Source organism: Notechis scutatus, chromosome 3 (genome assembly GCF_049901735.1).
Source record: "Notechis scutatus isolate UNSWTSFEM ecotype Mainland chromosome 3, rNotScu1.2, whole genome shotgun sequence".
In the NCBI taxonomy this organism is placed as follows: Eukaryota; Metazoa; Chordata; class Lepidosauria; order Squamata; family Elapidae; genus Notechis; species Notechis scutatus.
Genome location: NC_142011.1, coordinates 46,211,248 through 46,228,799, shown reverse-complemented (window position 1 = coordinate 46,228,799; position 17,552 = coordinate 46,211,248). Strand labels below are relative to the sequence as shown.

At 37.5% G+C, this 17,552-nt stretch overlaps 1 protein-coding gene across 7 annotated transcripts in view; it reads left to right on the top strand.

Annotated features, from left to right (window-relative positions):
* TMCC2 (transmembrane and coiled-coil domain family 2) overlaps positions 1-17,552 on the top strand; it is a 101,380-nt gene that overhangs the window by 56,405 nt on the left and 27,423 nt on the right. Inside the window, exon 2 of one of the 7 annotated variants that reach the window (XM_087959677.1) lies at positions 4,039-4,216. The exons of 5 other annotated variants lie outside the window; for them this stretch is intronic. In XM_087959677.1, the coding sequence (XP_087815803.1) occupies positions 4,148-4,216 (69 nt within the window). In that variant the 5' untranslated portion in view covers positions 4,039-4,147. Of the gene's footprint in view, positions 1-4,038; positions 4,217-15,546; positions 16,557-17,552 lie in introns of those variants that run through there. One more of the 7 variants, XM_026676817.2, reaches the window with a different exon arrangement.

The window sequence follows — 17,552 nt, the reverse complement described above, 5'->3', positions numbered from 1 at the left end:
GGCCCTGGGGGGGTCTTGGACGTGTGAGGCGGTTTACCTCAAGAGGTTCTTCTTCTTCTTCTTGGGAGACCTCATCATAGTGGATTGTAGCCTGCCCTTGCTTTGAGGTGTTTCCCTGAATTTCAGCTGCTGATAGCTCTGACAGTTCAGCAGCCTGAGCTTCCTCAATAGCTAAGGCTAGGGTTAAATCTTTTTTAGCCAGTAACCGCCTCTGGAGCTTTAGGTCCCTAACTCCTCCCACAATTTGGTCAAGCAGCATGTCCTCAAGGTAATCCCTAAATCCACAGTGTATGGCAGCTGATCTTAATGCTGCCATGTACTGACTCACAGTTTCCCCTTCAGCTTGAACTCTCCTCCTAAAAGCCAATCTCCTAGCTATCTGAGAGGGTCTGGGGGGATAGTGGTTTGACAAATTTCCCTCAACTCATCCCAGGGAATAGCCTTTATAGAACGTGGGGACACTAGTGCAGAGGCTGTATCAAAAACTGTAGCCCCACAGAAGCTTAAAAAATAGGACCTTTTCCTCAGGTCCGTAGCTTCAGACAAATCAATGGCATTTAAAAAGCATTCGAATCTGCTCATATATGATTCCCATGTCTCTGCCCCCGGCTGGAAGGGAGGGAATGTCGGATTTGAGGCCATTAGAGTGGCAGCGTTGGTTTCCTCAACTGAGGGAACTTCGAATTTTCGCTTTTAGAAAAGCGTTTCTGGCTGTGCCTGTCAAGCGGCGTTCGGCTCCTCAGCTGGGGAGCTTTCAAGTTCGCGCTCTTTGGAGAGCATCAGCAGCGGTGACTTCGATCAGCTCGTAGCGGCTTCAGCTCTTTCTTACTGTGACTTCGGCTCAGTTGTCTTGCCTGGTTGTCTTTGCTGCATCCCGCCCTCGTCGCCAGTGTTGTAGAGCGGCGGTTACAGATAGAGACGGAGCCAGGCTGAGGCTAACAAACTTTATTCTAATGAATAAAGGGTCGCCGCGGCTGCCGGGGCTAACTGACAGCCAGCTGGCGGTGACAGCTGATGCCGTTTGACAGCTCCCTTTTATAGCCGTCTGTCAAACGGCATCAGCCAATGGGAGTGATCGGCGCTCCCGCGTAGGCGGCGGACCAGAGGGAGGACTGCTGTTAGTCCTTGAACACAGCAGCAACTGGCATGTTTTTATGATGGTTGCAGTGTCCCAGGGTCATATCATCATTTTTTGCAACCTTCTGAAGAACAAGGTCAATGGGAAAGCCAGATTTACTTAACAATTGTGTTACTAACTTAGCAGCTGCAGGGATTCATTTAAGAACTACAGCAAGAGAGGTAATAAAATGGGGCAAAACTCATTTAACAACTGTGTGGCTTAGCGACAGAAATTTTCAGTTTAATTGTGGTCATAAGATGAGGCCTACCTATAAAAAAAATCAATGCTGATGCAAGCAATTAGATTTTGTTGCCATGTTGAGAAATCTACTTTGTGGTTATTTGAAGAATTCTGTTTAGAAGTTTAATAAGATTCAAAGAAAAATCAGAACCCAATAGTATATATTGCTTTTGAATTTTTGTTCTTATCATAGGGCCATCTCTTAACTGTGATGAACATTGATTTTTTTTAGTTCTTTACCCTGAAAGAAGTGTGTTTGAAATGTCTAGAGTACAATACAGTACAACACAGTACAGTAGTGATATAATTGCAGTGTTGCAACAATTGTAAATATGAGAAAATAAAGATTATTTCTCCATGTATTCTATTGCTCTATAGTTCCATAAAAATTGATAATCTCTTTGTTTAGTTTGATTGCTCACATCCAAGCAAGACTGAAATATCCTAGTTTCCCTGTTCCCACAGTTCAAATGTGTGACAGTTCCTTTGCTGGAAATGGGAACTGGAATGACTCCACTATGCAGAGTGAAAGTTGGTTTCTGATATTAAGTAATGATTTCATGAACTCCCAGTTGCATGTTGTGGCGCCAAACCACAGGAAGCTGTCTAGCATTGCCTTCAATTAACTGAGATGATAAGAAGTGAAGGCAGATAAAAAGGAGTGTAGACAGATAAACATTTCAAGCTATTTTGCATTCATCATGTAATCTAACTTTCTTCAAAGTGAGCTTTGATGATTTGCCAGCAGGCCCAAGCATGCATTGTCATCTATATGGGGCTGGACTATACACAAACAGGGATTGTGAAACTTCTGGAATTTCCTATCACGAAGAACCAAAATAGCTTCCCCTAAATCCCAATCAGAGCAATAAATCCTGATGATTGTTGAATGATCTGAGTTTGAAAACTAGCAAGAACAAGTGATTAGTAGTTTAAACAAAAAAAAAAAGTCTATGGTGATGAATGATAAGCTAAAATTTGCTTATCCATGTGGCCTCGCCCACCAAATAAGTTTTTAGTACTAAATTTCTATTATTTGTGCACATATAAAACAAACTAATACATTAATCAAGTGTGAATTACTTATAGTTTAAATTTAGAATGATGCTGGCTTTCTTCCACCCACCATATTTAATAACATTTTGCAGTATAATAATTTTGACATGTTCAGTTTGGAGGAAGTGTATTGCATAACAGCATGGAAAGAAAAAGTTTCTCTTTCAGTAAGAGAAATGAAGAACTAAGTAACTAATTAAAATAGTGTTTATAAGCTTGCTTTTTCTTTTTTCTTTTTTTGGAAAACTTTTGAGTTGAAAGTCTGCTTTCTGTATTAGAACCTTACATTTTGAAGATACTTTATCAAGAGAATCATTCCCAAAATAAGCATGAATTAGAGAAGGTTAAAAGGAAATATTTATTAATACTTACATTGAAGGGTGCGCCTGCTCTCCTTTTTGGACATACTACTTGTTGATAGAAAGGTTGATTCTTTAAAAAAAGCATATTTGGGTTTTAGGATGTCCACATCTCCTTACTTAAATATCCTCCAAGACACTGATCTACATTCTAGAACAGGGGTGTCCAACCTTGGCAACTTTAAGACTTGTGGACTTCAACTCCCAGAATTCCTCAGCCAGCTTTGCTGGCTGAGGAATTCTGGGAGTTGAAGTCCACAAGTCTTAAAGTTGCCAAGGTTGGACACCCCTGTTCTAGATATTGCTCAGAATTACCATTTTGCATCTTATTGGGGGGAAATAGTATTTTCATAATGATGATAGATAGCAATTTTAATTCTGAGAATGCACTTCTCTGAGGCTATTGACAGTGGAATATTAAATTTTTAAAAATTAATGTATTCGCAGAATATATTGTATGGTCGTACAATGTATGTTAACCAAAAACAGTTATTATATGTTTGATAGTCAGAGTTTGTTGCTTGATTTGCTAGTGTGGAAAAAGCATTTCAGTTTATATATGATGATGTCTCTTTGGTTATCCCTGTTATAAGCAAAGTTTCCAAAGAAACTTCAGAAACTTATGCTAGAAGCCTACGTTCATATGAATCTTTGGTTGAGAAAAATTTTACCTGCGTGGATACTTAGGAAGTTGTTTGAAAAGTTCTTCAGACTATACTTTTATTAGGATGTAAATCTAATTGAGTTCAGTGTTACTTACTGCAGATAAACAATTGGATTATCAGTAATGCAAGAGCCAGATCATCCACTACAGACAAAAGTTTAAATATTCTAAAGCCAGAGTACTTTGTTCAAATAATTGCATTTAACAGGGATCCCATGCTATCTTTGTAGTGATTGCCATAAATAAATACATGAATTAATTTATTTTAGAAATTTATGAATTCCTCCCTTGAAAGACAATCCAAATTCAGACCTAAGTTGTGGTGGATGTTTGTCTTCTGAAAGCACCTGAGTGAGAAGAGAGAGGGCAGAGACTAAATAGAAGGACCGAGGGGCCCCTCTGCCTCCTGAGAGTTGTGTGTTCTTTTTGCCTTTGAGTTCATGCTGTTCTCCTCAGTATTAGCCAGAGCTCATTGTACTGGCTGTTGATTCAGAGAGAGCCTCACCTCACATGCCTTCCTTTTTTCTTTTCTTTTATTAAATGCTTTGCATGCCCCAACCAAAATGTAGCTTGCCAGCCTTTAACTCAGTTTATGTCAGGAGGCTGGTCTCATATCCCTTGCAGTTTGTTGACAGTAAATTTGGTTCTTGATGAAGAGTTTCCCTGTGCAACAATTGCGCCAACAGTTTATAACTAAAGCTACTCCTCATGCCACATTCCTGTGATTCCTGTGCTGGGAAGAAAATACTGCTGCTCAACTCTTTCCTTGGAGTCTTTGTAAGTACAACCTTCTTCCTTCTGCCTGGGTAAGGCAAAATGTTTCTTGGGCATGAACTCTTCTTCCAAAGGAGAAGCATAGTTTCCTTAAGTAGAATGAGGAAGTGGGTGAGCGAATAAGGCTCGGTAAGGTTATGATGAGTGAGGAGCCATGTTTGGGAAAGAGCATCATGAGGGATCATAATAAAATTATCAAAGTTATAGTCTTGGATCCAAGGATGTCATTTTCTCTGCTTTGGCAAAGAAGCAAAACTTGTCTCCCTGCATGACAGTTCTTTTTCTTATCACATTAAAAATATGAGAGATATGCCAGCTGTTGTGATTTAACTTTGAACAGAAGTCCTACTTTTAATTGGTAGTTCTTGGGAAATATGCATGGTTATTCTTATGAGAAAATTATTTCAGTCTTGTTCTAATCCTAGTCTAAATTTTATTCACTGTGGACTTTTCCTTCCCAAAGTTTATTAATGTATACCTTGCTAGCCTTATTCAGTGCATGGTTCCTATCTTTTGATTGATTATACATTCTGTAACATTCTGTAACAGACTTATTAAATGGGCCCAAAGGCCATCTGCTTAACTTCCTTCCTTCCTTCCTCCCTCCCTCCTTCCCTCCCTGGTCATATTGTAGATCGGGGTCTCCAAATTTGGCAACTTTAAGATTTGTGGACTTGCTGGCTGGGCAATTCTGGGAGTTGAAGTCCACAAGTCTTAAATTTGCCAAATTTGGAGACTCCTGTTGTAGATGGAGGCATATTATAACAAATATATATTCTGTATATTAATATAGTAAAAATGGCATTGCTGTTTGAAAGATCCAACAATGACTGTTAATGTATATTGTACATAGTGTATATTCATGTAGCTGTTATGAACTGGTAGTCTTCTTAATACTTATTATTCTTCTGAATCGGATCATAGGCAACAATACAACAGAACAGGAGGCACAAGCCCCCAATCCTACCTCAAAGAAAACTCTCCACAATTTGTTTCTGATTTAGGCTGAAAAATACTTTTTGGTTATATGTTGAAACAGTTGGTATTTGGGAAATCATCATTTAGGATGATCTGCATTTGTCCCAGCATGAAGATATTCTAGCTACCATTTGGAGATAATAGGAATGGATTATAACAACCCCGGTCCATCTTTGATCTGCTGGGAAGGCACTCTCTATTCAGGTTTCTGGCTTTGCTTTGAAAGTAGCATTTTCTACTCTTGTTAGCTGTGGTCCGGATATTCTGCATCATGCTCTCCTTTGCAAATGCCTCTGTTCTGAGTGAGTGGCATGGGTTCTTGTGCTTCCCTGTTCCCTTGCCGGACTCTACTATTTACCTTCAACCAACCACTTTGTGGTTGCTGGTTCAAAGCTGTCATGAAAGGTTGGACTTTTGTTTTGTGGTTGTTTACAGGCTCAGTAGGGGAAAGGGGAATGGCTAGCATTCTTTCTCCTTCTCTTTTAATTGCTGAAATTGAGAAGAATCTTATTTAGTTTCTCCTTTGGCCTAAGTGACAAGAGCCCTAAAATAGTTGCATTTTTAATGAATACTCAAAACAGGGCCACAGAAGGGAAAGCGGTTGACGCTTGCTTTCTTGGGATGGATGGGAAGAGAAAACGCACAGGGATAACCACTAAATAAGGCCCATGGTTGAATCGGGATCCAGACAGAACACAATTATGACCAAAGTGAAGGAAGAGTTTAAAATCCAGAAAGAGATTTCTTAATGAGGCTTCACTTGCAGCTGATTGACATATGGGGGTCAAGTATAGGAGAGCTGCCACTGCTATTTGCTATTTTTCCCGGGGAGGGGAAATATATTAGGGAAAATATTAAACCATCCTTTATAGTTTATTTTAAGAAAAATTATACATAATCTGATTTGCTTAAAGTCATTGTTCTGTCTTTTAATTGCTGGCTGAATATAAAGTCAGATTAAACTCTACAAAAGCCTCCATATCAAGTTTCTTTATTAGATCACATGGCATCTTCAAATATAACTGACGGTTACGTCGAGATTCATCTAATGTCCAACTCTTTGCACAGCTGACTTCATAGTGTAAAATTATAGTGATCTTTCATCCCATAATAATGAGCAAAGGGTGAGACACCAGCATGGGGCTGGGTTCCAAGCAAGAGTGAAGGAAACTCCCCCAACCCAACCAAGGGTCAATTCAGTGACCAATCACTAAGATGTGACCACATGACATGAACTACATTTCCCATGATGCATTAACTACATTTACCATGAGGCATTCCCTTAAGGGGACAGGTCCCAATTCTAACTTAACTATTTCAATTCCCAATTACCTATATACTGTCTGGACAGCACAGTCATGCCTTGAGTATTAAATGTAAAAGTATGATTTATTCATACATTTAAATGTGTTCTGATTTGGTCATACATTTTCAATTAAAATGATTTAATTATAATAACCAGAGCTCTTAGAATTCAGTTGATTTCAGTACAACTGGGAGGGGGACTTCATTCCTTTGTGTGTTCCTTGAGCACTAAAAGAGATAACATTCTTGTTTCTAGCCAATAGAAGTAAACAAACTGCTGTTCACTTCACTGGCAAACTGCAGAAGAACATGTCTGTTTTTGCAAAAGTGAACAAGATAGCACCCATGCAAGGAAACCACTGGCTGTTTCCTTCTGTAGTGAAAAAATGTCCCCAAGGAGTCAGAGTTCATAGGAAGTACAATAATCCTATATAGAAATGTCTGCCTTGGGATCAAAGGTCATTTGGGGAGGAGCAAAAATTTCAATATCTGAATATCATTCTTGGCTATTTTACATAAGGTGCTATAAGAAAACATTTCATCTTCTACTTTTTCCCCCCTGTTCTTTGGAGAAAAGACAGGACTTGGAATGGAAATAGGGAACATTGGTTCTTTTTCTGTTTTTTTTTCCCTTTTCCTTCCCCCAGGGATTTCCTACCTTTGTCTCTTTGTACCACTGAATACATATTACGAGCAAAGCATTCAGAAGGGACACTTTGCAAAGTACATTGGCATGAGTGCAGACACGTTCTTCAGAAAGTTCACTGTAGATAGTTTGAAAGATTTCCCCAGTTGTCCCTGTTTGTCTCAATGTATCTATGTATATATGTGTATAAAATGTTTCTGATGGAACTAGGGAAGAAGATATGGATTTAGGCAGCAGGGGAAAATCTTTGAAGTCTTCTGTCAGATGCTGTTATTTGTGGAGGTCTGAAGGTTGAAATAATGTTTATATTTTTATAGCACTTTAGGAATGCTTTTAAATTGCAATAACAGTTTAATTTATAGCCCTTTCATCTTTTTTTTTCATTGCCTCTTGGTTCTCTTCTACTTACAAAAAAAATGTATTAACATGAGAAAGGAGACAGAATAACTACATAATGGTTTGTGGTTTGAAGGTGACACTATGTACTTCATTTGGGAGTGCTCTGAGCCTGACTTTGATTGTGGGGAAATCAGAAAAGAAACTAAGAAACCAAAGGGGAGGGTTATTATGCAGATGATGCAAAATTACTTTCCCTACATTGAAAAATGCATATATTTAAAGAACTGAACTGATTTGGAGCCCTTGGTAGCATTAACCATTACAACCAGCATTAGCAGCCAATACAGCTACAACTATGGATTAAAGAGGCATATAGAGAGTGAGCATCCTTAATCCCAAACAGACATTTTTCTATGGTCTTGAAGTCATTCTGTCCTGTTTTCTCTCAGATTGTAGATATCTTGTTTGTTGGACTTATATAATATATTGCCAAAATGACACATTTCATGCACATTCTGATATCAATTTGATTTAGCATTGAACTCTGACAGTACAATCTATTAATTTGGGCGCATGGAATTTGAACTCCAAATTTCTTTTGGAGTTGAAAAGTTAGCGCTGCCTCTTCAGAAATGGACTAAAGTACTCTCTAAAAATGATTATCATGTAGTAAAATTGTTTTATACATGTAGGGTTCTTGTTTCTTCCCCCCTCCCCCCACCCCCTGTGGTTTCAAGCAGGAATTAGATACTGCCTGAAGGAATATGTCAGTATGACATTAAATATAAGTAGGTTTCCAAAAGATCAGTAAGAATTCTTTCTGTAATTGCCAAGGACGAATTGATCCAGGTAGGAAATAAGGTGCCTTATAGAGCAGATGGTGTTTTGACACATTTATTTATATCCCAGCTTTAATATTTTTTATAAATAACTCAAGGCAAAGAACATACTTAATAACAGAATAACATAGCAGAATGACAGAATTGGAAGGGACCTTGGAGGTCTTCTCGTCCAACTCAACCTAGTTCAAGCAGGAATACTATTTCAGAGAAATCATTGTCCAGTCTCTTCTTAAAAACCTCCAGTGTTGAAGCACTTACAACTTCTGGAGGCATGTCGTTCCACTGATTAATTGTTCTAACTATCCGGAAATTTCTCCTTCATTCTAGGTTGGTTCTCTCCTTTATTAGTTTCCATCCACTGCTTTTTGTTCTGCCTTTGGAGAATAGGATAATATTCCTTCCCCCTCCTATTTTCTCTACAATAACAATCCTATGAAAGTTCCCCCTTTCCAAACCTGCTGTCTCCCACATGATACTGTCTTGGAAATAGAGGAGCTGAAATGCAAGAGGATACCAGATTGCTTAGAGACAGAATCCATCTGAACATTCAGCCATGTGTTTCTGCAAGTTGGCATCTTTTACTTCTGAGCTTCCTGCCTTGTGGCAATGGAACTCTGTAGCTCTGTCATTTCTATTATGGGTTTGCAACTTCATAAAAGCACTTACATTTTTTGCATTTAATGCTGTCACTGTCCTAATGTCAGTATTACTAATTCCATTTTATTTTAATCATTCTATTCCGGGTGTGAGTCTGCATTGCAGTAGCCATAGTTACAGTAGAAGTTTTACATTTGTGTTTCATTTTTTCAAACTATGATTGGATCACCTTTGCCTCCCATATGATCAGAGGAGCCCAGTGACTTTCTATTAAAAGAAAGAAAGAGTATTTTCCTGAACAAAGCCTTTCCCCCACCTGCACAGTAATTTAAAAAAATTGCTAATTTTCTCACAAATCTATTACAGCATATAGGCATTTCAGGTTTATTAGAACGGTGGCATGACTTTATCCTTTTTATTGCTTTGGATACCCGCACAGATCTTTTATTGCAGAGCACAATTAACAAATTACTTTGTTTTCTTTGGGGAGACGGGTTGCTTCAAATTTGACTCAAAATCAAGAACTGGGTTTTTGCAAGTAATACAGTCAGTGTAAATGAGTTTATGAAATGATCCTAAAGGGTTGAACGCTCAGCATGAGCTACAACTAACAGTGATTATATTTTGCTGAAAATTACTGTTTTTTTGAAAAATGACGAGTTTGTTTTTATTTCTCTTTAACCCATCATAGGGGCTAAATCCATAATGGGCTCTTGAGAAGGCTTCATCTTATTTCACAATTGCAACTGTACACCCTTATGACGTTACTTGGAATGTTCTTTTTTATTATTATTTTTATTGGTTTTTAAAACAAACATAAACAAACAAAACATAAAAACATCATCTTCCATATATATATATACATACATGTGTCGGTTGGTTTACAAATTGTTTTGTGCTTCCATTTTGTAGTCTTCAATTACAATTACATTGTATATAATCTCGTATTTTCAATCAAATATTAAATACATTAATATTATTATTAATCAATCATTTGACTATACTTTTATTCATTCATGTTTTATGAAATAATCATATTTTACTTAATTTGTTTTATGACAGTTCATATTATCATCCCAAATCTATCCTAGAATCATTTTGTAGATATAATAAGAAAAGAATACATCTTTATATATTTATTATTTTCTAAAAGTCTACATATTTCATTACTATATTTTATTGTCTAACCATTGATAGAAGAGATTCCAAATTTTATAAAATTGTTTATCATCTTGACATTATTTGGAATGTTCTGATCAGAGGTGGTATTCAGCAGATTCTGACCAGTTCTGGAGAACCGGTAGTGGAAATTTTGAGTAGTTCAGAGAACCGGAAAATCCCACCTCTGACTGGAGATTTTACAGTATCCTTCCCCTGCCATGCCCACCAAGCCATGCCCACAGAACCAGTAGTAAACAATTTTTGAATCCCACCACTGGTTCTGATCCTCTAACTCAGGGGTGTCAAATTCAAGGCCTGGGCCAAATCTGGATGTGGCCCATGGGGCTGCCTGGAAACAGCAAAGGACCAGTCCATGGTGCCTCTGCCAGTGAAAACAGCCCTCCTGAGTTCCACTTTTGGCTGCCACGGCCTCCTGCAACCCTCTGCCAGAGCTCAGGAGGGCCAGTGAAAACCTGAGCTCTGTTTTCACTGGCAGAGGGTTTCAGGAGGCCGTGGCAGCCAAAAGTGGAGCCCGGGAGCCCGTTTTCACTGGCAGAGCGCTCAGGCCATTATAGGCACCCCTGGCAGGAGTGATGTTAAGCTGGCCATGCCCTCTTGCCCATGCCCCTCCCCCCGAGGTCAAACACAACCCTGATGAGGTCCTCAATGAAATTGATTTGGCAGCTCCGGTGGCCTAGAGGTGGAATTCTCGCCTCACAATCAGGAGGCTGTGAGTTCGATCCTAGGTAGAGGCTAATATTTGGAATACACTCTCCTGCTTGAGCAGGGGGTTGGACTAGATGACCTTCAAGGTCCCTTCCAACTCTGTTATTCTATGAAACATGTCTTCTATGAAACTGATACAGTCAATATAACAGATAGAACAATGTTGGGGGGGGGGGGCACATCAGGTTTTAAGAGTCAAAATATATTAATCATCCTTGGAAGGAATGTAATTGTTTCCTCTTCTAAAATGGATTCCTGGTTTCAAATGGGTTTGATTTCATAAAATGTTTGTTTTAATGAATGGTTTAACAAAAGACATAAAGTTTTGTGTTCATGAGCTACAAACTTGAGTATTATAACCCAGAATTCATTTAAATTTGTATGATTGTCCGCTAGCTTCTGGCTGGTCTATCCATTCTGCTTTCTATTTCTATTTTGAATTTTAATAATACATTATCCTTTTAATTTCTCCCTAGTAGCTTCCTGGGAAGCTTGTAGATTATACATAAAGACTGGGCCAATGATTTTAATAAACAAATAAAAGATCAGTCAGCAAGATACTGGTTGTTATCATTTCCTCCCCTTGGAATTAGTATTGACTTCCTGGACAACTGCCTGGACAAATTGGACTAGAAGACCTCCAATTTCCCTTCCAACTCTGTTATTAGTCTATTCTAAGTCCCTGTAGTTTTCCTGGCAAGATTTTCCAGTTTTCCTGGTTTGCCACTGTTTCCTTCCTAGGGCTGAAAAAGAGTGTTTGGGTCAAGTAATCCAAATGACTTTGTGCTGAAAGTGGGATTAGAACTAGTGGCTTCCCAGTTTCTAGCCTGACACATTAAACAAACACCACCACCAAACAGCTCTCATATCCTTTAATTAGCATAATTGTCAACATTTTTTTTTTATTTAGAAGTAAATAGAGCTAATATTCCTTTGGTAAAAATGTAGGCTTAAGTAGTCATGGAAACGTATGCTAAATACCAGAATTAATTTTAGCTATAAGTGTGTAATGAAACAATACTGTGTCGGCACTGTGAAATCATGCTGCAGTAGAAGCACAGCTCATCACAAAGTTGCTCTTTTATCTGACTACCCCTGTGCTAATTTGTGGCCCACAGGTAGGTCCATGGTCCTTATCTTTAAGGGATCTATATGAACCTAACTTATAAATGTTCTATTGGGTAAAGATAGACTAGACAATTTCTCAATGTATATTATTCTCTGTTTTTACCCATACATTCCCACCTTTTTAGAATGAATTTATACAAATATTTTGTTTTTAATTGAACATGAAAAAATCAAGCCATATATTTAGACTGGATTTGGCATTTTTGTCCACCTATTGAGTCCTTTCCAATGACCTGGAATAGGAAGATATTTTTTTGACAACAATAACATACCATCTATTAGGTAACATGGGAAAACTGTCAATTGACTGTATGGACAAGTTTGTGCAGAGGCATTTATAAAAGTCCCTAGAATTGTTAGGAATATTTCTTTTCCACTGTCAGTTAGGAGTACTGAGGGCTCACCTTATAGGATCAAGGTAGTTAAATAGCCATCTTGCAATTTTATCACCTTTTGATTAAATTAATATTTGCAATATAACAAAACTGATCTCTCATCCAAACCAAAGCATTCTGCAGTATCAAAGCTTATGATGATTAAAAATAGAGGCACTACCCTAACACATATGTGCATATAACATACATGCAATTGCTGGTCCACTCATCCTTCTCTCTAAAAATTGCCATCAGTCGAGATACTGACAAGGGTTGTAGTCCAGTACAATTGGAAGACTCAGATTGAGGGAAATGGAAATACCCGTTCTTCTTTCCTAATTTTGCTCTCTTAAATAATATGATTCTTTCTTTGAACTGCTTATTCTCTCCTCATAAATTGTACTTTTCCATGTTCCCCATGCCCTCCTGGGAAAGGGGGAAAAAAATCAAAAGAAATCCTAAATGCTTTGTCTCCTGCTTTATCAGAGAACGAAGGCATGCTGGGAATCTCTAAGTTGTTACCTAGCAACCCTATCCATGATACACCAATATCCTTTCCTTGTGCTTCCCTCCCCCTTAAAATTGCTGTAAATCTCTCCTTTTCAGTTTCACTGTTTTCATTTTTTCAGATCTTGTTATGAACTGACAGAATTATAGTTCCCCATAATTATTTCCCTTCCCTCCAGGCATTGCTACTATTTGTCCTTCCTGTCTGGCAGAAACCTATATTTGCTCCAAAATTGATATGATTTAGATGAATTTTTTTGGATTTGCTCAGAGAGAAAAAAATTATCTGAGTTAATGTATTTTTTTTTTCAACCAAATGTTTTACCAATTAATTGCAAATCTTTTTGTTTCTGATAACTCTGCATCAGGCAAGATGATTAAAAGTATAGACTGGGGGGGGGGATTCTCAGAAGGAAATGTTACTGATATTTGAGCCATGCCTGTATCAGGTTACATCTTTTGACAGAGTGCCATAGTCTATGGACATAAATAGAAAGGACTTTGTTGCCATCTTCTGTGGCGCGCTGCAGAAAAACGAACTGCATCTTCCGGTATTCTTTCCAATCAGCACTGAAGGCTGTGGCTTCTCAGAATTTCAGTGTTAGGATTCTAAAGCATGATGTCTGTACAGAGTGAAGTTGATGAACAGTCTTAGGCTGGGGAAGTCTATTATGCCAACATGGGTTGGGTGCCTTCGAAGCTTATCGAAAGAATGGTGTAGGGTCTCCTGCTTGGGTGAGGGGTTGGACTAGATGACCCTTCCAACTCTGTTAATCTGAATGGGTACTGACTCAGAAAGGAAGGAGGAAAAACCCTAGAATTTAGACGCTGTTGTAAACCACACAGTCTATGTATCTATGTAAAGCTTTGACATGTATATAACTACGTATTGCAGGGAACAAATACAGAATATGATGTCTATTATGGCTTAATTGTTGCCTGCAATAACATAGTTAATTTAGCCAGTAGTGTTTGGAACCTGCTGCTGAATAAGCCAATTCTTGAATAATAGGTGCTTCGTGCACCAAGACTGAGTCTGAAAAAAGCTTGAGGATCTTTGCTTGTTTTGTGAAATCAAATATCTCTTCTCCCTTCCAATCCTTAAATGCTTTTCTGAATTCAAGACACTGACCTTTCTCAGTTGGTGTTTCTCAGGCAGTTTAATATATTTCTTCTATCAGCAAGCTTGTTGTTCCCATCTTTAAATACTTTCTTTCCTTCAGACATGATTTGTAAGCAAGAAAGCTAGTCAAACAAAAAGTCAGTCATCAATAGTTCCCATCTTCTAAAATTTCACTTCTATTTTTATTTCCACTTTTAGAAAACACTCTAGAGAAAGTAGTAGGGGAGTAGAGAGAAAATTTTGGTCTTGAATAGACCAAGAATAATTTTATATACTTAATTGACAAAAGAAACAAGGTTTTAAAGATTGTTTTAATAGCTGGGTTGGTTAATGCTAAAAAAAAATTATTTTGAGAATTATTTTAGCTGAACAGTTTTATAAGTCATGACTAATCTTTTGAAATATGAGAATACAGTAGCCAGTGAAGTTATTTTTAGTCTGGTATAAACCCCATGCCCAGTCCCACTTGGTAATCATCCATCTAGTGTGTTGTATATTTTTCAGTCTTCAGAGGTATTTCCACTGCACTTGATCAAAACTAACGTCATCCACACATGGGTACTTGCTTAAAATTGTACTTTTCTAACTCAGATATGGTGAACTGATACTCAAACTGGATTAAAATCAAGTATTGTATGGGATGGGGTATGCACCTTTGAATTTCTAAACTCCAGATATATGATTAAGTCTGAAGTGGATTTTGATGGATCTCATCTAAATCTCCTGGATTTAGAAATGAGTTTTGTACATTACAGGAATATACCAAGGAAGTATAGGTTAATTTAAAAATCTTTAAAAGACTTTTACCTATTATATAGCTGGGCTTCCTTCTGTTGTCATAAATATGTTCTGTCTGGGAATCTGACATAATTGCTTTGAAGACTTGTGAAGAAATTATTTTCTCTTCTTCTTCTCTCTTAAATCATACTTCTGTTGAGGAAATCAAAAGAACTGGCTGTATAGTTGCCTAAAATTGATGTTTGAAATTATTCGTTGAGCAAGGTTGTTGAAGATTAACTAGTGCCTTTATCATTCTTAGAAGGCAAATCGGATGTAGCATGGGGAATGTATGGTTAACTTGTCCTCTTTGTTCTTGAGTTATGTAAATGGTTTTCCCATACATTGTAGTGGGTTGGCCTAGAACAGGGGTCTCCAAACTTGGCAACTTTAAGACTTGTAGACTTCTGGGAGTTGAAGTCCACAAGTCTTAAAGTTGCCAAGGTTGGAGACCCCTGGCCTAGAAGATACTTGTGGTCCCCTCCAGCTCCACAGTCATGTGGTTTTCTTCACATACATTCTTTTCTTCACAAAAAAAGTTAAAGCAAATGCTGATGTTGTTTAGAATAGTAGCATTAGGAAAGAGAATGATAAATGATTGCTTTCATCTGCAGACTTATTCTCCCTTTTATTTATCCATTGCCATGTATTTAAATATCCATCATACTGTGTCCGAATGTCCATCAAGAGCTTACACTAGCCCAATGTCTGATTTTTTTCAACATAGACCACCCTGTCCTTAAATGGCTGGGTGGACTGGACATTAACCTTTGAACCACTATAAGTCCATGTATTTGTCATACATTAAATAAATAAATTCTCCCTTTTGTATGTATGAAGCCGTATGAAGCTTCACACAGGAAAAAGACAAGTATCTTCATCAGATCTTCAAGGCTAATATCAGCTTTAGGATGAGCCAGGTAATAAAATGGATTTATTCATCCTCTGATTAAAATTGGAGTCCTGAATACCGATGAATATTATAAAGTGATAATTGACAGGGGAAATAAAACATTCTAATGATGGGTTTCCTATTTTGATGATTATTTTAATTCTGGAACATGGCTATGTTGATTTATACATCTCTGGATGGTTCTTCAAATCTTGACAGCTCAAACCTTTCAAAATTGTTTAACAAATCCATTGCAGACATTTGTATCTTCACCCCATGCTGTCATTAAGGATTACTTCTCTGGATTTATCAGAATGCTATAGATCGGATCTTATTTCTTTCACAGTTCCCATGTGGTATGCAGTCTATCTTGTTAAAAAGAAGAAGAACCAAATGATCTTGTTTATGCATACTCTGTAAACTCTATTTCCACAGTTACTAAAACCAAGTCGGGCAATTTCATGTTGTGACTTTTATCTTTATCAAACCAAAACAATCTGTTTCAAAAAAAAAAAAAAGCTCATTTCCTGTAAGTCCAATGCCTGTAAATTGATAAGAGCACAGGAGAAACTTTTCACTCTTTTCTTCATCCTGGAAAACCTCAAAGCAACGCAGGGAAGCTAAGAATAGGCCAGCAGCAAAATTTGTAAAGTCTGCAATTTTTTAAAAAAAGTGCTGATATAAGATTGAGGCAAGTTTGCGGTTGTTTTGTATGCAGATGTACTGTACTGTATGTGGGTGGTGGTTTTTTTTTCTCCTGCATGCCTCTATAACCCAGCAAAACCTATCAGTAGACATGTGAGGCACAGATGAGAAAAACCTGGACAAACTTTTGGAGCTGTTGTTTCCTGGCAGTTTTTTTTTTATTAGCAGGGATTTTCTCTTGCTCATCAGTGAGGCTTTACTATGAAAAAGAAGAAAGTGTTGGAACCAGATAAGCGTTGTAAGGTATGGTGTAAAGGTTGTGTGGTTTGTATACTCCAACCAGTTGTTCCTAGAGAAGAGTTGTCATAAATAGGCATTTCTGAACCATCCATACAATTTCTTATTATCCAAAAATCTAATATTTTTGACATAAAATGGAACCTTGCCACTTAACAAGTGCTAAAAATACAGCATAAGTTTAGGTTCACCCTGCAGGAATATTGAAAGAAAAGAAAAAAACTGTTATAACTATAAAGTAGTAGTGACTATGCAGTAGCAGACAAGCATATGTAGAAATTATATGTATAAATGTTGTTTTTATTAATTGAAACAGTAATTTGAAGGTTACTCTAGAGAAGCTAGGAAAGACAGTGATGTTGGGTAGTTGGCTGGGGTCACATACAGGCCCTTGGAACTGTATTGCTTTCTGAACACCAATATCAAAGGAACAAAAATCTTTTTCAAACTGCGGTGGTCTGTGTAATGTGAACTTAGACCTGGACCTTAAGATAAAGTGTTTCAGTATATAAAAAGGAGCAACACATGCTTAATAGATACTGGTTTTGATGTTCAAAACTGGAACAGAGGGGTTAAGTTCCTATCAAAAAGAACCTTTTTTTTGGAAATGATTCTTTGGGATGTTGGGCATTTCTGTTTTATATAAATTGAAATAGGAATAATATTTTGTTCTTGGATGATGTTTTTTTTATCCTGTCATAATTTGTGCTCTGACATCTGACAGTACCTGCATGCTTGTTTAAACAGATAGATGTATAATTGCACAGTTAGGAAAAACAAGGTCAGTCTCCTTCATTGTAATCTTTAGGAAGTGTCCTTCAACCCCTTACCTGTTGAGGCTTGTTTTGATTTGATTTTAACAAACATCTCAGTTGCCCTGTTTGTAGAAAGTGAACTGATAATGCCCTTTCGTTTCTTATGCTAACAATCTACATACTACTAAGACTCTTGTTGTTATGGCTTTAACTGGTGTATCTATCATAGGACAACAATTTTTGAAGC